The sequence below is a fragment of the Aplysia californica genome, unplaced genomic scaffold (genome assembly GCF_000002075.1).
Source record: "Aplysia californica isolate F4 #8 unplaced genomic scaffold, AplCal3.0 scaffold00328, whole genome shotgun sequence".
NCBI classification, from domain to species: domain Eukaryota; kingdom Metazoa; phylum Mollusca; class Gastropoda; order Aplysiida; family Aplysiidae; genus Aplysia; species Aplysia californica.
In genome coordinates this window covers 797,247-815,915 of record NW_004797598.1, presented here as the reverse complement: position 1 = coordinate 815,915, position 18,669 = coordinate 797,247, and the positions used below count along the sequence as shown (strand labels likewise).

The window sequence follows — 18,669 nt, the reverse complement described above, 5'->3', positions numbered from 1 at the left end:
TGAAAAGTTTTATCTAACTGGGGAAAAAATACTCTATGATGAAGACGCTATTGCACACTCTTTGCCTCTCGTGTGTTAAGTCTTTTTTTTTTTTTTGGTTTCCTGATAAAGGTATGATTGTACACCACACCCACCACACACACACACACAAACACTCACACACACACACAGGCACACACACACACACAGGCACACCCACACACACAGGCACACACTATTATGTTGTGAGTGTTGTAAAAAGTTTTATCAAACTGGAACCAAAAAACCCCACTCTGTTGAGAACACACTATCTCACACTCCTTGCCTCTCTCGAGTTCAGGTTTTATTTATTTTTTTGACAAAGGTATGCCCACACACATTTTGACATTGGGATCGCCATTGAAAAATTAACCGAACAAAAAAAAAACAACTGCTCTATTGCGAATGCACTATTGCACACTCCTTGCCTCTCATGTATCAAGTTTTTAAAAATATTTTTTGACAAAGGTATGCCAACATATTATGAGGTTGGGAGCGCCGTAAAAAACTGCTCCGATCTAAAAAAAAACAACCCCAAAACCCCACTCTATTTGGAACACGCTATGGCATACTCCTTGACTCTCTCGTGATAAGTTTTTTTTGTGTTTCTTCTTTTAAATTTATTTAATGATAAGTCCGGTAGTGTATTAATACTTTTTATCATGCCCTTCTATGAGCTCATCCATCTTTTATTTTATTTTTCACGTCGACTACTCTAGTATCAGTTGTGACTACGCCATGCCTTTCTCTCTGCTCCTATGTTTTTAGTTTTAGTTTTAGTAGAGATTTTCGGCCCTCGCAACTGCGTACGGTCATATGAGTGCCTAGGGGTGGATGTCGACAGAGAAGTTCTCATAGGGAATCAGACTTACTCTGCTCACCTCTCTAGATTCAACAGCACAAAGTCTGCTTCGACTATTGAGGCACCCCGGAAATAGCGGGTCACAAGAGTGTGACAAACATGCAAAAGAAATAGAGGAAAAATGACAATAGTAAGGATTAGGAATGAAAAAGCAGCAGTTCCCTGTTGTAGATCAGGCACAGTTATGAGCTTGACATTGATAAAATAAATCAGCCCATTTACAATTCTACTTTGCATGAATGAGGAATGTCCCTCCCCCCCTTTGGGAATGACGAAAAGACACTTCAGTCAATGGCACCGCCCCGGGGGTTAGCTCACATGTGACGGTCTGAGAGCCCTCTACATTCCTACAACTTTATAATTTTGTATGAAATTATTTCTCTTTGCGACATGTCTTTAACATTTCCTTTTTTTTTTTTGCAGTTAAGTTAAATAGTTTATCATTAGAACCTGCGGTATGCGGAGTATTTACGTAAAGAGAAGAGTACATTTTATCTCCTTTCTTTTTTTTTTTCCGAGAAATTTTGTTGTCCATGTGCCGCCCCCACCCCAACCCCCTCCTTATTTTTGTTTGTTTGTCATTTTCTAACTAATAATAATATTCCTCATTAGTGCTTTATTGTTTTCACTTTCTTTTCCTACACTTCTGTTTAATTCTCGCCAAAGATTTATCCCCCCCACCACACACACACACGCACTTTTTTGGGGAGTTGTTTTTCCTTACTTTCTAACTTTCCTCATTAGTTCTGTTCTGTTCTATTTTCATTTTCTTTTCTGGCATTTTTCTTTAACTCGTTGAACCCCATCGGACGGTGGGAGCATCCGGCGGTAAGAACCCTGTTCCCCATCGGACGCTCCCCAGTACTAGTGATAACTGTTTTTTATTTAGTGCTAGTTTTTGCTTGTTTTGCGGAACTATTCCCGAACCAAGTTTTTTTAGTAATGACTAAGCCTTTGTTTCCTCTGTTTAGAAGTTGGAGGCATGCTTTTGGGGTTATAACGAGACACAGTAGAAAAAACTCAGGGCTTAAAGAGTTGATTTGCCAATAATTTACATTTTCATTTTCCCTCCCCCAGGCCCCGAGTACGGCACCACACAGGGCGCGTGGCGCGGGCTGCTGACAGAGGCGGACCACGTGGCGGACCTGCACACCAACATGGCGGAGAAGATGATGTTTGAGGTGCACGGCAGCATCAAGGTGTGGCAGAAGGAGAACTACCACAAGTCCATGATGCACTTCAAGGAGACCAAAGAGTTTGAGGACAACTTCAGAAAGGTGGGTGGGTGGATGTAGAGGGGCCGGTTGTATTGAACGTCTAGGAAATTTTAAAAGTTTGAGGGCAGCCTCAGAAAGATGGGTGTGGAGGGGCCAGTCAAATCAAACTTCAAGGAAATTTTAAAAGTTTGAGGAAAACTCCAGAAAGGTGGGTTTAGAACGCCGGTTGTATTGAACTTCAAGGAAATTTAAAATTAAGAAGTTTGAAGACAACTTCAGATAGGTTGGTGGCTTAGGGGATATGTGTGAATCTATTGCATTTCAGCGATACAAATGAGTTTTAGGACACATTCAGAAAGATGGGTGGGTTTAGGGGGTTGTTTGTACAGCTTTTGCACTTGGAGGAAACGAAAACGTTTGAGGACAACTTCAGACAGGTAGGTTTAGAGGGCCGGTCGTAATAAACTTCCAGGAAATGTAAAAAATTTGAGGACAACTTCAGATAGGTGGATTTTTAAGGGGTTGTTTATGAAGCTATTGCACTTCAAGGAAGCTAAAAAGTTTGAGGACAACTTCAGAAAGGTGGCTGGGTTTAGGGGGTTGTATGGGAAGCTATTGCACTTCCTTTCTCTTTCTCTAAGCACACACACAGTCTTTCTCCGTACATACTCATTCTCTTTTCGCACAAACGCACATTCACATTCTCTCTCCATACTCACACACACACACACACACACACACACACACACACACACACACACACACACACACACTCACACACACACACACACACACACATTCTCCTTCCATACACACATACACACACACACACTCACACACACACATTCTCCTTCCATACACACACACACACACACACACTCACACACACACTCACTCACACATGCACACTTGCAAACACACATGCACACTCTGACACACAGAAGTCTCTCTCTAGGTCACTCTCCCAATCTAACTATGTCACCTTGTGCTCTCTCTCCCAATCTATGTCATCTTGTGCTCTCTCTCCCAATCTATGTCATCTTGTCCTCTGGCTCTCTCCCAATCTAACTATGTCACCTTGTGCTCTCTCTCCCAGTCTAACTATGTCACCTTGTGCTCTCTCTCCCAGTCTAACTATGTCACCTTGTGCTCTCTCTCCCAGTCTAACTATGTCATCTTGTGCTCTCTCTCCCAATCTAACTATGTCACCGTGTGCTCTCTCTCCCAGTCTAACTATGTCATCTTGTCCTCTGGCTCTCTCCCAGGCCCAGAAGCCGTGGGGCAAGCGTCTCTCTAAGGTGATGGTGGCCAAGAAAGAATACCACTCCGCCTGCAGGACAGAGAAGAGCACAGCCAATCAGGAGAACAACGCGCGAGGGGACACCACCGTCTCTCAGGATCAGGTACAGGCAGCAAGACGTGCTTACTTTCTTTATCCTTTACAAGACGTGCTTACTTTCTTTATCCTTTTACAAGACGTGCTTACTTTCTTTATCCTTTTACAAGACGTGCTTACTTTCTTTATCCTTTACAAGACGTGCTTACTTTCTTTATCCTTTACAAGACGTGCTTACTTTCTTTATCCTTTACAAGATGTGCTTACTTTCTTTATCCTTTTACAAGACGTGCTGACTTTCTTTATCCTTTTACAAGACGTGCTGACTTTCTTTATCCTTTACAAGACGTGCTGACTTTCTTTATCCTTTACAAGACGTGCTGACGTGTTTTATCCTTTATCCTTCCTCTTGTACCTATCGCAGGGATGCCACTTTTCCCGCTGTTTTCCGGTATTTCCGGTATTTTGATCCTGATCCGCTATTCCGTTATTGAGATCGAGATAGAATCTATAGTTGAAAAAAAAAAGATTTGGGTTGCTAATTGATATTTATATATTAACGAGACCGTGGTGCGTGGAGTTTATTTTCAGCTATTTTAAAAAAAGTTGAGTGGCATCCCTGCTATCGGGCTTCGAGGGATTCTTTGATTCCACAAACAGTTGAAGTAAAAAACGTTGTAATAGTGTAGAAAAAAAAAGGCCTTAGATCGGTGCATATGACTGTATGCTGTTACGAGTGCTGTAAAAAGTTTAACTTAACTGAAACTTACAATGGAAATTGCCCAAGACGGCCATCCGTTGTCGAAGGGAGAGAAATGGTTGTCTCAAACAGGAGGATGTCTTCGACAGTGTCATTCATCGTCATCATCCAGTGCCAGATCTGCGACAGACATCGGCGATCATGGTTCTCCTTTCATTCCTTTGCTCGGATGCTCTCAAAAAAAGCTACGTTTCCCTGGTCTTTCCCTGTTATTCATTTGTTTAGGTTCCCTTAGTAGGTTATTCTGGGCCTACCCCTGCCTCGTTTGCCTTCAATTTTGCCAGTGAGAGCTAGATGTTCAAGACCTTTAGGTCTATTCAGGTGCCCCAAAAATGTGTCCCAAAAATGTTTTTGGCACCCCTCGTCCTTAGGTGAAAGAGAAGACTTGTTTCCTTTGTGGATTTACTGGAGCAATGACCTTTTCGGTTTTGCTAACAAAAATGAGAACTTGGTGCAGATTTGCTTTTCGTTCACGCTATTCAATATAATAAAGACTGCTCTTTTTCCCCCCCCTTTGAAAATGTTCACACCTTCACCAGTTGTGATTTTTTGGTTCAGACAGTTGACTCGGTTTTTGTGTATTTTCCAGCCTTTTGATTTTGAGGCTTATTTTTTTTTTTTACTGGTTGGGCAACATCTGTCGACTCCCATCTCAAAAGAATATTGAACAGCTTGGGTTGACGTATGGAATCATTTTTATGATTGATAAAAGAAGAATTTCCACATCTTCCTTTTGATGTTTTTTGCACAGCTAGGTATTGATGTGGAGGTGTCTGGCCTATTCTTAGTTATTGGTTATATTGATAGTTTACACACTGTCCAAAAGTCAGCCTTGAATGGATTCAGAAATAATAAATATTTAAATATATCTACTTCTTCTTCAGTCAGCTTTGAATGGATTCTGAAATATTTAATAAAGCTTCTTCTGTAGCCGCCAGAAGGAGGTGTGACCCCGCTATTGATAAAATAATACTCATGAATCATCAATTTCTATCTGCAGTGACCATTATAAGACCATTTGTTTCATGTTTGGGTTATTTTTCTGCAGTTTTGAGTAGCAAAAGAGGGCTCTGGTGGATGCTTCGTCTTTCTCACTATCCATCGTGTTTCTGTTATGTGTTTTACTAACTTCATACAGTAGAACGTGATCTGGTGACCACCTGTATAAGACAGTATCCTGTACATACAGCCACTTCCCACTTCCTCCCTTGTGGGTGGTTGGCGGGTGCTCTGGTGTGGTTTGCTCCTTCTTTCCTATCAAGCATCTGTCGTCCTCACCTCTCCTCATTCTAATGTGTTTGTTACTATCTTGTAGCACCTCTAATCTTCGACACTTATATGACCTTATTGTGTTGCAAGTGCCGTAAAACACTTACTAAAACAAAATATAATTTTTTTCTGCAGTTGAAGAAATTGCAAGACAAACTGCGCAAGTGCCAGCAGGAGGTGGAAGCCACTCGAGAAAAGTACAATGCCGCGGTCAACGACCTCAATGGTTACAACGCAAAGTACATTGAGGACATGACTGAGGTGAGAGGTCAATCAAACTCGGCCCATGATGTGTCGTAGTCTTCTTTCTCTGTCTGTTTCTGTTTCTGCCCCTTTTATCACCGCCAGTTGTTATAGACGAGTAGCTAGGCAAATGGGGGCTGTGATTTAATTAATGGAAACTATACATTTGTGTAAACTTTATAGGACCTATCGTTGAGAAACTGAACGCACTAGTAGATAAACCAAAAAGAACCATTAAGAAAAAGAAAATGTTCTTTTGGAATCATTGCACTGCTCACCATTAGGTACCGGTATGTTTTCCCACTATGGAAAGTTGGTAGGTATGGCCGGTCTAAAATGATTTCAGACTTAGAATTTGAGTGAAAAGATTACTTAGCCCAACAGTCTCCACCTCAGACCACACCCAGTAAGTATCGAGTCTGTCCAAGAGCTTGCTTTCGCTGTAATCGAATTTTGTTGTTGATAATTTTCGTGCCCAAGAATCCATTCTCGAATAAAAATCTTGCCTAAGAGCCTGATTTGAACTAAGGGTAAGGGGGTGGTTCGCGGGTGCTCTGATGTGGTTTGCTCCTTCTTTCCTATCAAACGACTGTCGTTTTTATCTCTCCTCCTTCTTTTTTAAGTTTGTTACTCTCTTGTAAACACCTCTAATCTTCGGCACTTATATGACCTAGTTGGGTATTTAACTTTTGTAAGTGTCCAGTTGTGTTGTAGTATGCACATGCAAAGAGGCACTCATTGCATTGGGGGGGTGTCGGGGAAGGGAAGAAATGAGCCCTCTCACACCTTCCTTCTACTTTTTTCAAAAGGTACTGTCGACTTTTTAAATACATTGTCAGCTGCTTAATAGATGCTTCTACAAGATGCAATGCAAGGAAGTTACTGATAACTATGAAGCCATTTTAAATGAAAGGGAAGAAAAGGGATGCAGAGAGGAGTTGGATTTAAGGGAGTGGTGGGCGATGTGGACTAACGGATGATGAAGTCTAAAAAGGGGGGTGTGCACACTTACACTGAAGAGTGGAACGTGCAAGATATTAATAAAAAAGTTATATTTCGCAAGGGAAGGAGAAGTGTTTTTGCTGCTGGAAATGTAAAAATTATTCAACTGATTCAGGATAAGAAATAAAGATTACTACTACATCCGGCCAAAGTCTAATGTTTCTCAACTCTTTGATTCCTTCCAGGTGTACAGCAGATGTCAGGACTTTGAACAGAAAAGAATCGACTTCTTCAAGAAAACGTTATTTCAGCTGCACTCCTGTCTTGATCTGAGTGTTGAGTCGAGGTAAGTGCTTCCCCATTACAGGGTTCATGCGGCCTCTTTGAATCCAAGGAGTCCTTGAAAACTCCTTGAATTTGCATTCAAGGACAAATATCCTTGAAAACTCCTTGAATTTGTGGAACTTCCTTGAAAACTCCTTGAATTTGTGGAACTTCCTTGAAAACTCCTTGAATTTCGTCAGATCGGACATGAGCAAAGTTTTTGTCGGAATATTGAAACTACCATTTCTTTCTAGCAAGTGTAGGCCTATCGGAAATAAGGCTTTTTTGGGTGCAAGTTCGCTCACTGGCCGGGCATTCCTGTATTATTGTTCTTGACGCACCATCGAAAAAGGCATGAATTTCTTGACCAATTTTCCTTGAATTTCTAATATTTTTTCTTCAAACCCCCTTGAAATCTCCTTGAATGTGGTGATGAGTTCATGGCAAGAACCCTGCCCACCACAGAAATTTGCTTCTTTCTTCGACCATCTGGTGGCATCTGTGGTGTAGCATTTAGGTGTTTTGCTGCTAGCAGCATGCCGGAGACAAGAGTTTGATTCCTATGTAGGGAAAATTTTTATCAAGTATCCCGTTAACCATGTTCTTATGCACAGTATAATTTTAATTGTAAATGGGCTGATTCATCAATGTCACTTTCATAACTGTGCCTGAACTTCAACAGGGAGCTGCTGTTTTTTCTTTCCTAATCCTTACTGTCACCTTTTTTTCCTCTACTCCTTTTGTATGTTTGTCACACTCTTGTGGCCCGCTATTTCTGGGTTGCCTTGATAGTCGAAGCAGACTTTGTGCTGTTGAAGCTAGAGAGGTGAGCAGAGTAAGCCCGATTCCCTGTAAGGATTTGTCTGTTGACATCCACCCCTTTGCGCTCATATAACCTTATGCAGTTGCGAGCGCTGTAAAACCTCTACTAAAACTAAAGACTCAAAGGAAATACGAAGGGAGATTGACATACTTTCCTCTATCTTTCTTTCTGTCTTTCTCTTTATTCTTCTCCCTGTACATCCCAAAGGAAATATGATGGGAGAATGACTTACTTTTCTCTATCTTTTTTTCTCTCTTTCTTCATCTCCCTGTTCATCCCAAAGGGAATAGGGAGGGAGATTTAATTTCTTCTTTCTTTCTTTCTAAATGCTCCCTTGTGGACTGATTGATTGATGGACAATGTATGAAACTGTGCTTCTCCACAGGTATAGCGTGGGTGTTTGGCGGGTGCTCTGGTGTGGTTTGCTTCTTCTTTCCTATCAAACATCTATCGTCCATATCTCCCCTTCTTCTTTTTTATGTTTGTTACTCTATTGTAACACCTCTAATCTTCTGGCACTCATATGACCTTATGCAGTTGCTAGCGCCGTAAAACCTCTACTAAAACGGAAACAACTTTCTTCTCCCTGTCCATCCCACAGGAAATATGGAGGGAGATTTAATTCCGTCTCTCTGTCTCTCTGTCTTTCTGTCTTTCTCTCTTGCTTGCATTCAGAAGTACTCCCCTGTGGACTGATTGACTGATGAACAATGTATGAAATTGTGCCTCTCCACAGGTATAGCCAGATCTACACAAGCCTACACGCCACTATAGGAAACATGGACCCCAACAAAGACCTCAAGTGGTGGTCCACCAACCACGGAGTGGACATGGCCATGCACTGGCCCACATTTGAGGTAAGTGACCCTTTCTGTACGCCCTGGGGTCATTTTGTACCCCCCGCTGTTGTATTCTTCACATTTTAGAATACTTGTAGTGCGAAGATCTCTTTGATCCTATCGAACGTCTATTGTCCTTATCACTTCTTCTTCTTTTTTATGTTTGTTACTCTCTTGTAACACCTCTAATCTTCTGGCGCTTATATGACTTTTTGCAGTTGCGAACGCTGTAAAACCTCTACTAAAAAAAACCCCGATCTCTTTGAAACTTTCAGTATTTCTCAAAAAATCATTTTGACAGACTACTACTATGCAAAGCATGCGGATCGGATTAACGGGTGAATTTCCTCTTTGGAAAGTGGTGGCACATAGTTCCCCATGTCGTAACATAGTTCCCCACGTCGTATGGATACGATAGTAAAACACGATGTACGGATATAATGGTTAGCCAGCCTCTCATTTTACCTTCGAGGGTAGTCGTGTCTTCTCACTTTAAAAAAAAAATAAAAAATTCAAGTTTGATAGTGGAAACCAGCTTCCTTTACCTTCCGGGGTAGTATGCCCTTTCCCGAAAAATGTTCTTCTCTTAAAATTGTCTCCTTTCTCCTTCTTTCCTTCTCTTTTGCAGTTTTCTGTCATCTGCTTTCTTCTCCACTTTCATCCCCCACTCCCTCACCCTCTTTGCCCCCTCCACTGGGCTCCTGACCCTTTCTGCAGCCTTTCTACTGCTACTCCTTGGTTCCTTCGTACTGCTGTCTTTCAGACACACCCCTGATCTTCTGGTAGGAAAGATCTACATCTAGCCTTCTCAGACTAGGACGAAAAATCTCAGAAGTCCCGTGTGCACGTTGCACACATTAAAGATCTCTTGGTGGTCTAAGATCGATAAAGTAGGCTTCAGCCGCCACCCGGGCAAAATTCAAAATTGCCCACCAATTGAAAATGCTAGGTGAGTCCCACACACTCATATGACTTTATGCAGTTGCGAGCGCCGTAATACACTTACCAAAAAAAATGTTTTTAAAAATCTTTCTCTCTCTCTCTTGTCTCTTGTATCAGGAGTACTCCCCAGAGCTTCAGCAGATCTCCAAGCGGGGCAAGTCCAACCTGAGCTCGGCGGACGGCGGCATCATGATCACGGGCATCCGGCACTCACGCGAGGACAGCTACGGAAGCTACAGCAACGAACCCACCAGCAACCAGCAACAGCAACAACAACAACAACAGCAACAGTACCAGCCCTACCAGCAACCCAACTACAACACACAGACCTCCAACAACTCGTACGGGGCCGCCTCTAATTCAGCCGTGGACAGGTGAGCTTGGGGTCAGGGGTCGTCGTGGCTGGGGTCGAGGGGTCATGAATGGGGCTGGGGTCGACGGGTCGTGACTTTGCCTGGGTCGAGGGTATCTGCGGGTATTTTTCCTCACGCTTAGTCAAAGTAGTAAAGGAATGAATGAAGAATCAGGGTCCCCATTCTGATGTCATTTTTTTTTAAAAGTACAGGATATGCAGTTTTTTTTACAATTTTACAGGCAAGCCAAAAAAACATTGTTACCAAGAAAACTAATTTTTGCAAACATCACGAATCAATGTTTTTAGGAATACAATTTTGTTAAAGCAAGTGTTTGTTGATAACAATATCAAGTTTTTGTTTTTTTTGTATCTCCCGTAAAAACTGCGTATACTGTCCTTTTCAAAATGACGGCAGTGTTGTCTGTCACAGATCTGGCACTTGATGATAATGAGTCATAGTAGGTCCAGTCTGGACCTGGATCGATAACAACCAGAAAGATTGAACAGATGGGTGACTGGGAAAGACCAGAATGATAATAGGGTTTTTTTTCTTTTAGAGCATCCTAGCGGAAAATGAATGCAAACCATGATTGCTGATGTCTGTTGCAATTCTGGCACTTGATGATTATGTTATCTTCCCAAGCTACCCCACACATCTAACTGCCTCTACTCCTCAAAACAACAATTAGAACAGACATGCAGCTATTACCGAATGGCATCATGCAGAAGAGTTAACGCTCAGATGCTACTGGATCGCTAACAACAACATGATTATGAGTCGTAATCTGGCTGTCCTGCTTTTTTTAGTTGAGGCTTGCCGAGTCTCATCAGACGTCATGGCTGTGAATGTGTTTTTAACCCTATCCTTACGCCCTGGGGTCATTTTGTACTCCCGGTGTTGTATTCTTCACATTTTAGAATACTTCTAGTACGAAGAAGATCTCTTAGAAACTTTCAGTGTTTCTCCAAAAATCGTTTTGACAGACTGCTCTGCAAAGCGTACGGGTCGGATTAACGAGTAAATTTCCTCTTTGGAAAGTGATGGCACTGAGTTCCCCATGTCGTATGAATACGATAGCAAAACATGACGTACGGATAGGTTTAACGGAGACAATCCTCTACAGCGCCTTCTAAAAGTATGCCATGAAACCTCAGAATTACATACACCTTCTTCAGATGTAGGGGTTGAAGTTGAAGGAAACAGATTTTGAGCTTGGTGAACATATGTATTTTTGTCCTAAATAATGGATAGCCTCATTTCTTTTCAGGCCTGTCCATTCTTAGTTATGTGGGTGGTTGGCGGGTGCTCTGTTGTGGTTTGCTCCTTCTTTCCCATCAAACATCTATCGTCCTGATTCTCTCCTCCTTCTTTTTTATGTTTGTTACTGTCTTGTAACACCTCAAATCTTCTGGTGCTGATATGACCTTATTATTGTGTTGCAAGCGCCGTAAAACTCTTCTTACTAAAAACTAAACTTAAACCAGGCGTCTAACATTAAGCGGTCAATTTTATGTTCTGATTGACTTTTCCTATATGAAATGTTTGGGTGTTTTGAGGGAGTGAAGACAGCGGAGAAGGGATGAATTGGACGTCCCATTTGTTATTTGTGAGGCAGCGTGGTGGAATCAGGCTCTCGTCAATTTTTGAGCATGTAGAGTTATTGGTATCATCTTAAAGCTTGTTCACTTGTCTTTATTTGGATGGAAAAAAATATCCATTTATCTTGAATACAAGTCGAAATATTTGCGAAAGAAGGAGGTGGAGGGTCACTTGTTTTCCGGGGTAAAATTAGTGAGAAAATGCCCGCCAAAGATTAGTTATTTCCTTTGCTCAAGAGTCCGTGGTAACTGAAAATTTACAATATTTGTGCCTTTAATCAACGTTTTTCAGAAAAATCCACACAGAAATGAGTTCTTCAATGGGCATGAAAGATGTTGAGCCAAAAAATAAAAAATTTGATAAAAATTCACAAACCTGCGGAAACATGCAAGTTTCTTCACTTTGATTATTTTGACAAGAGCCTGATTCCACCACGCTGCCTCACATTTTATGGTACGAAGTTGGTGGTTAGGGATGTTTCTTTTTCCGTAAATCGACTTGAAAAGTTAGCTGAGAGAAGGGCTTTAAACTCGTGTTTTCCCCATTGCCATTAGTTGCTACTAAGTTGGGTTTATCTTTATTGTTTTTTGGTTTTTTTCTCAATCCGCTTTTTTTTTCTCCATTTCTGACTAGTAAGAATGAGTTCTGTAGTTGTGATGGATTCCTTGCTGTTATTTAATTTTTTCTTTAACGTCTATGATCGTTATTGAAAGAGTGCTTGCCCTTGCTTTTAGAGTTGACATGTTTCATGATAGTTTCGTCTAGAAATTTCTGCTGCTCGTGGTCTTTGCTGTTGACTGCCATCTAAACGCCTGTCTCTGTCTGTATATTCCTTTCTTTTGTGAGTTTGTCTCTGCCTCAGATGGAACATCACAGATCAGTCTGTGAATTATGTAACTTGCATCATAGATCAATCTGTGAATTATGTAACTTACCTCACAGATCAACCTGTGAATTATGTAATTTACATCACAGATTAGTGTCTGAATTATGTAATTTACATCACAGATTAGTCTCTGAATTATGTAATTTACATCACAGATTAGTGTCTGAATTATGTAATTTACAACACAGATTAGTGTCTGAATTATGTAATTTACATCACAGATTAGTGTCTGAATTATGTCATTTACATCACAGATTAGTGTCTGAATTATGTCATTTACATCACAGATCAATCTGTGAATTATGTCACTTACATTACAGATCAATTTGTGAATTATGTAACTTACATCACAGATCAATCTGTTTATTATGCAATTTACATCGCAGATCAATCTGTGAATTATGTAACTTGCATTGTCCCCGGTGGACATTGCTGGTAGTCAATGCCTTTATGTACGTCGACTGCTTAGTGCAAGACTCTACTCTGTGTCATTCGTCACTTTTCCAAAAGACAGAATAATGTGTGAGGGCGTGCTAACAAAATGAGTTACCTCTTACAATCCACAAATGGAGTTATTGGCCAAAAAATTGACACAGGGGTCAAATTTTTTTGTTTTTTTGTTTATTGATGCCATATTCTTTAAGTATAACTTACCTTTTATTATTTCATACGTATATAAATGGTTAACTAACACTTTGCAGTCACACAGCCAGCTGTACAAAATACGCCATCTGGTTACCCAGCCAGGAGAGCTACTGCAACGGACTTCTCTCATTATTGCTCCAAGTGACCACAAAGTGTTAAGAACTTCACCTATAAGCTTTGATATATCTATTTCCATAGGGCTCGAATCGGAGAAGTAACTCATTTTGTCTGCAGAAGTAACTCATTTTGTCTGCACGCTTCATATATGGTGGAGTCTTGCACTAAGCAGTCATCGCCAAACTCAATCAAACTCTCGTATATATATATATACACCAGAGTGTTGTTGGTATTTTGGTGTCATCTAATTCTTTTATCTCTGTCACTTGTATTGTGTTGTATGTGGTGCTGGTTCACCCCGCATACACGCGCGCTCGTACTGTGTTTGATTATGTGTACACTCAAATAATTATATAAATGTATAAGTGACGTGTTCTTTTGTACTTCAGTCTTTACGATAGGTGTCTGTGGTCTTAGCAAGAAGTAGTGTTATTTGTTTAAGGACGCTGCTGACAGTTAAACTTCTTTACTATCTGTGTATATATATATATTTATTTATCTATCTATCTATCTATCTATCTATCTCTCTCTCTCTCTATATATATATATATATAATGTTTATTTCTCTTGTATTGTTCTTTTTTTCTCAACACTGGATGACCATTGGATGTGCTGATGTGTGTCTCCTTTTGTTAAGACAATATGGCATGAAGCAGTCTGCTTTCTTCTTTATCACATTGTTCTGTTAGTGTATTTGTTGTGCTGTGAAGACAAATACTTCTGAGAACTGGTGAATGAAAAAAAAAGCCCACGAAAACAAGTACTAAACAAAAGCAAATAACCACTGAATGACTACTACAGAGACCTAATGAAGGAACCGTTCTTGGAAAGTGTTGATAGAGACTGAACAGGTGGTTGCAGGGCGCCATTGGTAGATTCTGATTCTACTTCTTTTTTTTTTTTGCCCCTGGTAGTTTCTGGCCTTCTGCCTCTTTTCCTCGTTGACCTACATTATGACCTTTATTGTATTGATGTACTTCTATTTTCTCAAATTTTTAACACAAAATTTTTAAAAACAAAACAAAAAAGCCAAAAAATACTGCGGAGAAATACTGAAATCTGTGGTCTGTTTATTATGTTCGCACCAAGATTTTACATGACGGACTTCGGAAATCCTGAGCCGAAAGAGTTTGTGTGTTTATGGACTCTTCGCTCCATCATGTGAGTGTGTGACCGTCAGGCAGCGGCGCCATTTTACAGCTCGTGCTTTGGTCTCATCCTTCCCTCCGTATGCCTCCTCCGAATATTTTTTTTTTTCCTTTTTCGTATACACACAAACACATCTGTCTGTCTTTGTTTACTTCACAATGCTATACTGTACCCATTTCTAAGCTTCCCACCGTTAATACAAAACACATGCGTACACATGCACACACACACACACACACTTACTCATACACTCTTGCTCTCGCACGCACGTGCGCACACATACACACACACAAGCACACACACACACAGTGACACACTGAGTTGCACAGTCAAGTGCATTCACATGGATGACCACACACACACACACCCACTCACACACACAGAGACATGACTAAACTAACACTCCTGCACTCTTTCACACATGCATACAATCGTGTCAGACTGTGATCAACTGGATGCGCACACACCCCCCCCCCCCTTCCCCTCAAATTCTCTCTCACAACCCTCCCCCTCCCCTCAAATTCTCTCACAACCCTCCCCCTCCCCCCCAAAATTCTCTCTCTCCCGTGCCCTTCCCTCAAAAATGTTCCATATTCCAGGTTTTATATTAAATATCCACCTGTCACTGGTGGAGAGTTTTTACCATGCATGAAGAAGAATATATTTTGTCATACTGCACATACATTTTTATCATTTCTAATTTTCTCTGTTGGTGCTTTCAAAACGAAGTCATAGAAACCTCTCATGGAAAGAGAGAGTTTTTATACCATGCATGGAAGAATACCTTTTGACATACAGCTCATTCGTTTTTACAATTTAATCTGCTGGTGCTTTCAACAACGAAGTCATAGAAACCTCTCATGGAGAGAGAGAGAGAGAGACCTTAGCAGTTGTGAGCGCCGTAAAACCTTATACTATACTATACTATACTAGAGAGAGAGAGAGGTGGGGGAGGGAGGGAGAGAGAGACAGAGAGAGAGAGTTCTTTCTGTGTTGTTATTTCAGGGTAGATTTGTCCATCCAATCTAGCTTTCAAGCATTTTTATGAACACTTCAACTTTTCAGGACATCACTGCTGTGGGATTTACGTATACATGTATAAATAATTTCATTTGTTCTGCTGTTGATGTATAACTGTGGGGGGAGGGGGGGGGGGGAGATATACTCTTCAATTGACTCAAATATGCTTGTTAGTCTACTAAGTGCCTTTGTTGGGTTTTTTAAAGTATTTTTTTAAAAATTCAAATACATTTTAATTCAGTTGCCTATGGTTAACAAATATGACAGTTTTCCCTTCCAAAACCATAGGCTAGATTTTTCCAGTATATATTGCCTCTGGATCTCACTGGGTTTTACTCCGGCCTTCGGAGAGCGAGCGTCCGCCTTCGCATGAATTTCCTCCTTTTTTGAAATTCCTGAGTGGCAACTATGTAAGGCAAGCGGGTGATTGGTGGGTGCTCTGATGTGGTTTGCTTAAAAGGTTAGCGGTTTTGTTACTCTCTCGCAACGTCTCTATTCTTCGGCACTTATGTGACCCCTTTGTGTTGCAAGTGCCTTAAAACTTACAAAAACAACGAACTTCAAGGTGTAAAATTTATGGGGTTGTGCCTACAACTGATATAATGATGATACGTGGGTAGTTGGTGGGTGCTCTGACGTGGTTAGTTTCTTCTTTCTTATCAAACATGTATCGTCCTTATCTCCTCTTCTTCTTTTTTTCTGTTTGTTTCTCTCTATTGTAGCACCCTGGCGCTCATATGACCTTATGCAGTTGCAAGCGCTGTAAAACCTCTACTAAAACTAAAATGATGATATGACTATGGCTCTGACCTGTCGGGTGATTTGTTCCAAAAGAGCTGACTATTGTTCGAAAAGTAGCTGACTATTTGGCAAGGACACTCCCCTTTCCCCCATCTATATTTTGCACGAGCCGTCCGGTATGTTTTGCAGCGACTTCACCTCGCCCTAACCAACGTCACCCCCACCCCCCACCCTAAGCTGTCTGTCACTGTTCCATTGTGGTCTCGAACAGCCCGCAGACACAGAAGCGGTTGTCACTCGGCGGCGAAGAAGTGGATAAAACTGGAGCCGGCTATTGCAAAACTCTTAATCCCTTTGGTGACGAAGAAGAAGAGGAGGAGGATGATAGCCTTAGGAAGACGGTGCCAGAGAGGAGGTCACCGAAGAAAGACGTAATGTAATGCAACCCAAGCATCGTGAATATTAATGAGCAAAGCATCCGCCTGAGATTTTTTTTTTTTTTGTGTGTTTGATTTTTTGTTGACATTGCATTTTGTGCCTGATTTTTTCTGAGATGCTGTGCTGTACCCACTCAAAATTTGTTTGATTTTTTTTTTCTCGCATATTTACTTTGCTTTTGTGCTTTCTTTTTAATGTGTGCATGTGAGAAATGACGTGAGGGTGATGTAACATAACACCTCAGTCAAACTGATTGCCAACCGAGAAGAAGAAAAATCACCAAAATTAAGATAAGATAAGATAAGATAGTGCTTTATTATCCCAGAGGAAATACAGGACCGTAAAAACACCTGCAGGTATACATAACAAGTTTAAATTATATATTTTACTCTCATTAAAATTCAATATGAAAAGAAAAGCTGACAAAATGTACATTCACATCAAATGCATCATTTTTTTATCACCTGGAAACACAAACACAAACTGTGCAATGGTTGTGTGCTGTGGTTACCACTGTCTAACCCTTGACAGCGTGTGAAATTTGCAGAAAAAAGAGACCTGTGTCACCTGATGTGTTGCAAGTGCTGTAAAAATCTTACTGGGTGGTTGTCGGGTGCTCTGGTGTGGTTTGCTCCTTCATTCCCCCCACACTAAAAGATGCCTGGGCTTTGAACTCTTGCCACCTCATAGAAAAAACTTTTCATATTCATTTTTGAACTTCTACTAGTCATACCTATAGTGTGTGGGTTGTTGTCGGGTGCTCTGGTGTGGTTTGCTCCTTCTTTCCTATCAAACATCTATATTCTTTATCTCCCCTCCTTCTTCTTTTATGTTTGTTACTCTCTTGTAACACCTCTAATCTTCTGGCGCTCATATGATGACCTTATGCAGTTGCGAGCGCCATAAAACCTCTACTAAAACAAACAAATAATGGTACTGTAACAGTGTGCATGCACGTTCCCCAAGTTTTGATTTGGAGTTTGTTTTTGGGTTGGGTTTTGGGGTTGTTTTTTTTCTCAGATGATATAATTAATTATGCTAGTTCGGTGCAGTTTGGAATGCTGTCATTTACTAAGCTTTCTATTTTTTAGTGCCCCGGTTTTGTTCTTGTTTTCCAAATATTCGAATGTTTATTTTGCCCTGTTCTGTTGAAAGTACCGTTTTTGTTTATTTAGTGGTGTCTATCTAGGGCTATGCTTGCCGCCTGGAAGGAACGTAATATTACGATACACGTGAGGTTATTATGTAAATAGATATCATAATATCAAAATAGCTGTGTGTGACCTGAACCCATGTTTACATTAGTTTTTCTCCGATATTTGTAATAATATCCTTTTTTTTTTTAAAATTGTAATCACCCTGGAATGGTGTTAAGCCATCTTCTATGAAGCTGACTTAGTCTTTCTCGTAATTCTTATGGAGTTGCGAGCGCCGTAAAACCTCTACTAAAAAACTGTCTTGTAATTAATGAAGTGTTTTTGATTGGTTGTTCACTTGCCGGCTTGCTGATGGATAATATAGTCTTGTGCAGCATGGCCAGCTGAAATATCTCTCTCTCTCTCTCTCTTTCTCTCTCTCTCTTTCTCTACGGCATGCCAGTCCTTGCTCCGACCTACCTACCTACATGGCTTCTGTTGATGACTTTGGAATGACAGTATTCTGCAGCTTGGAAATGAGCACTTCTTTTTTTTCCCACCCCCTCCTCTCATGTATCATGCTACACACCTGTGCATCTTCCAGATATTGTTGAATGACATGTACAACTGTGGTCATTTCGACTGCTCGGTGGAAGAATCCGTTATCATACGCCACTTTCCAAAGCACCGCCAGAGAATTACAAAGTTCTATCAGGTCATTTCTTAGCTTTGAGAAATGGGATGTAAAAAACGTTGAGTTTCGTAGCTTGTCCCGTCCTGCTTTTTCGGAAGCATTTCTTTGAATATCGGGATAACGACTCCAAATAATCTGACGACTTCCGACGGAAATTTGGTTTCTGACTTCATGGTTTTAGTAACTCGAAACGGCCAGAGATGTGAGATAGAACTTTGTAGTTTTAATGTAGAGAAAGTGGTGTATGGACAAGTCTTGCATTAAGCAGCCAATTTTTTTTCCCAATTTTCTTCTGTGAGGGGTGGGTGGGTTG

The 18,669-nt window shown here is 40.8% G+C and overlaps 1 protein-coding gene across 3 annotated transcripts in view; it reads left to right on the top strand.

Annotated features, from left to right (window-relative positions):
* The window catches only part of LOC101851656 (protein kinase C and casein kinase substrate in neurons protein 1), a 23,703-nt gene that overhangs the window by 795 nt on the left and 4,239 nt on the right, over positions 1-18,669 (top strand). The window contains exons 2-8 of one of the 3 annotated variants that reach the window (XM_035970853.1): positions 1,958-2,157; positions 3,363-3,500; positions 5,598-5,723; positions 6,893-6,993; positions 8,531-8,651; positions 9,693-9,949; positions 16,360-16,524. In XM_035970853.1, the coding sequence (XP_035826746.1) occupies positions 1,958-2,157; positions 3,363-3,500; positions 5,598-5,723; positions 6,893-6,993; positions 8,531-8,651; positions 9,693-9,949; positions 16,360-16,524 (1,108 nt within the window). The remainder of the gene's footprint in view (positions 1-1,957; positions 2,158-3,362; positions 3,501-5,597; positions 5,724-6,892; positions 6,994-8,530; positions 8,652-9,692; positions 9,950-16,359; positions 16,525-18,669) is intronic. The other 2 variants (XM_035970854.1, XM_005102509.3) reach the window with 2 other exon arrangements.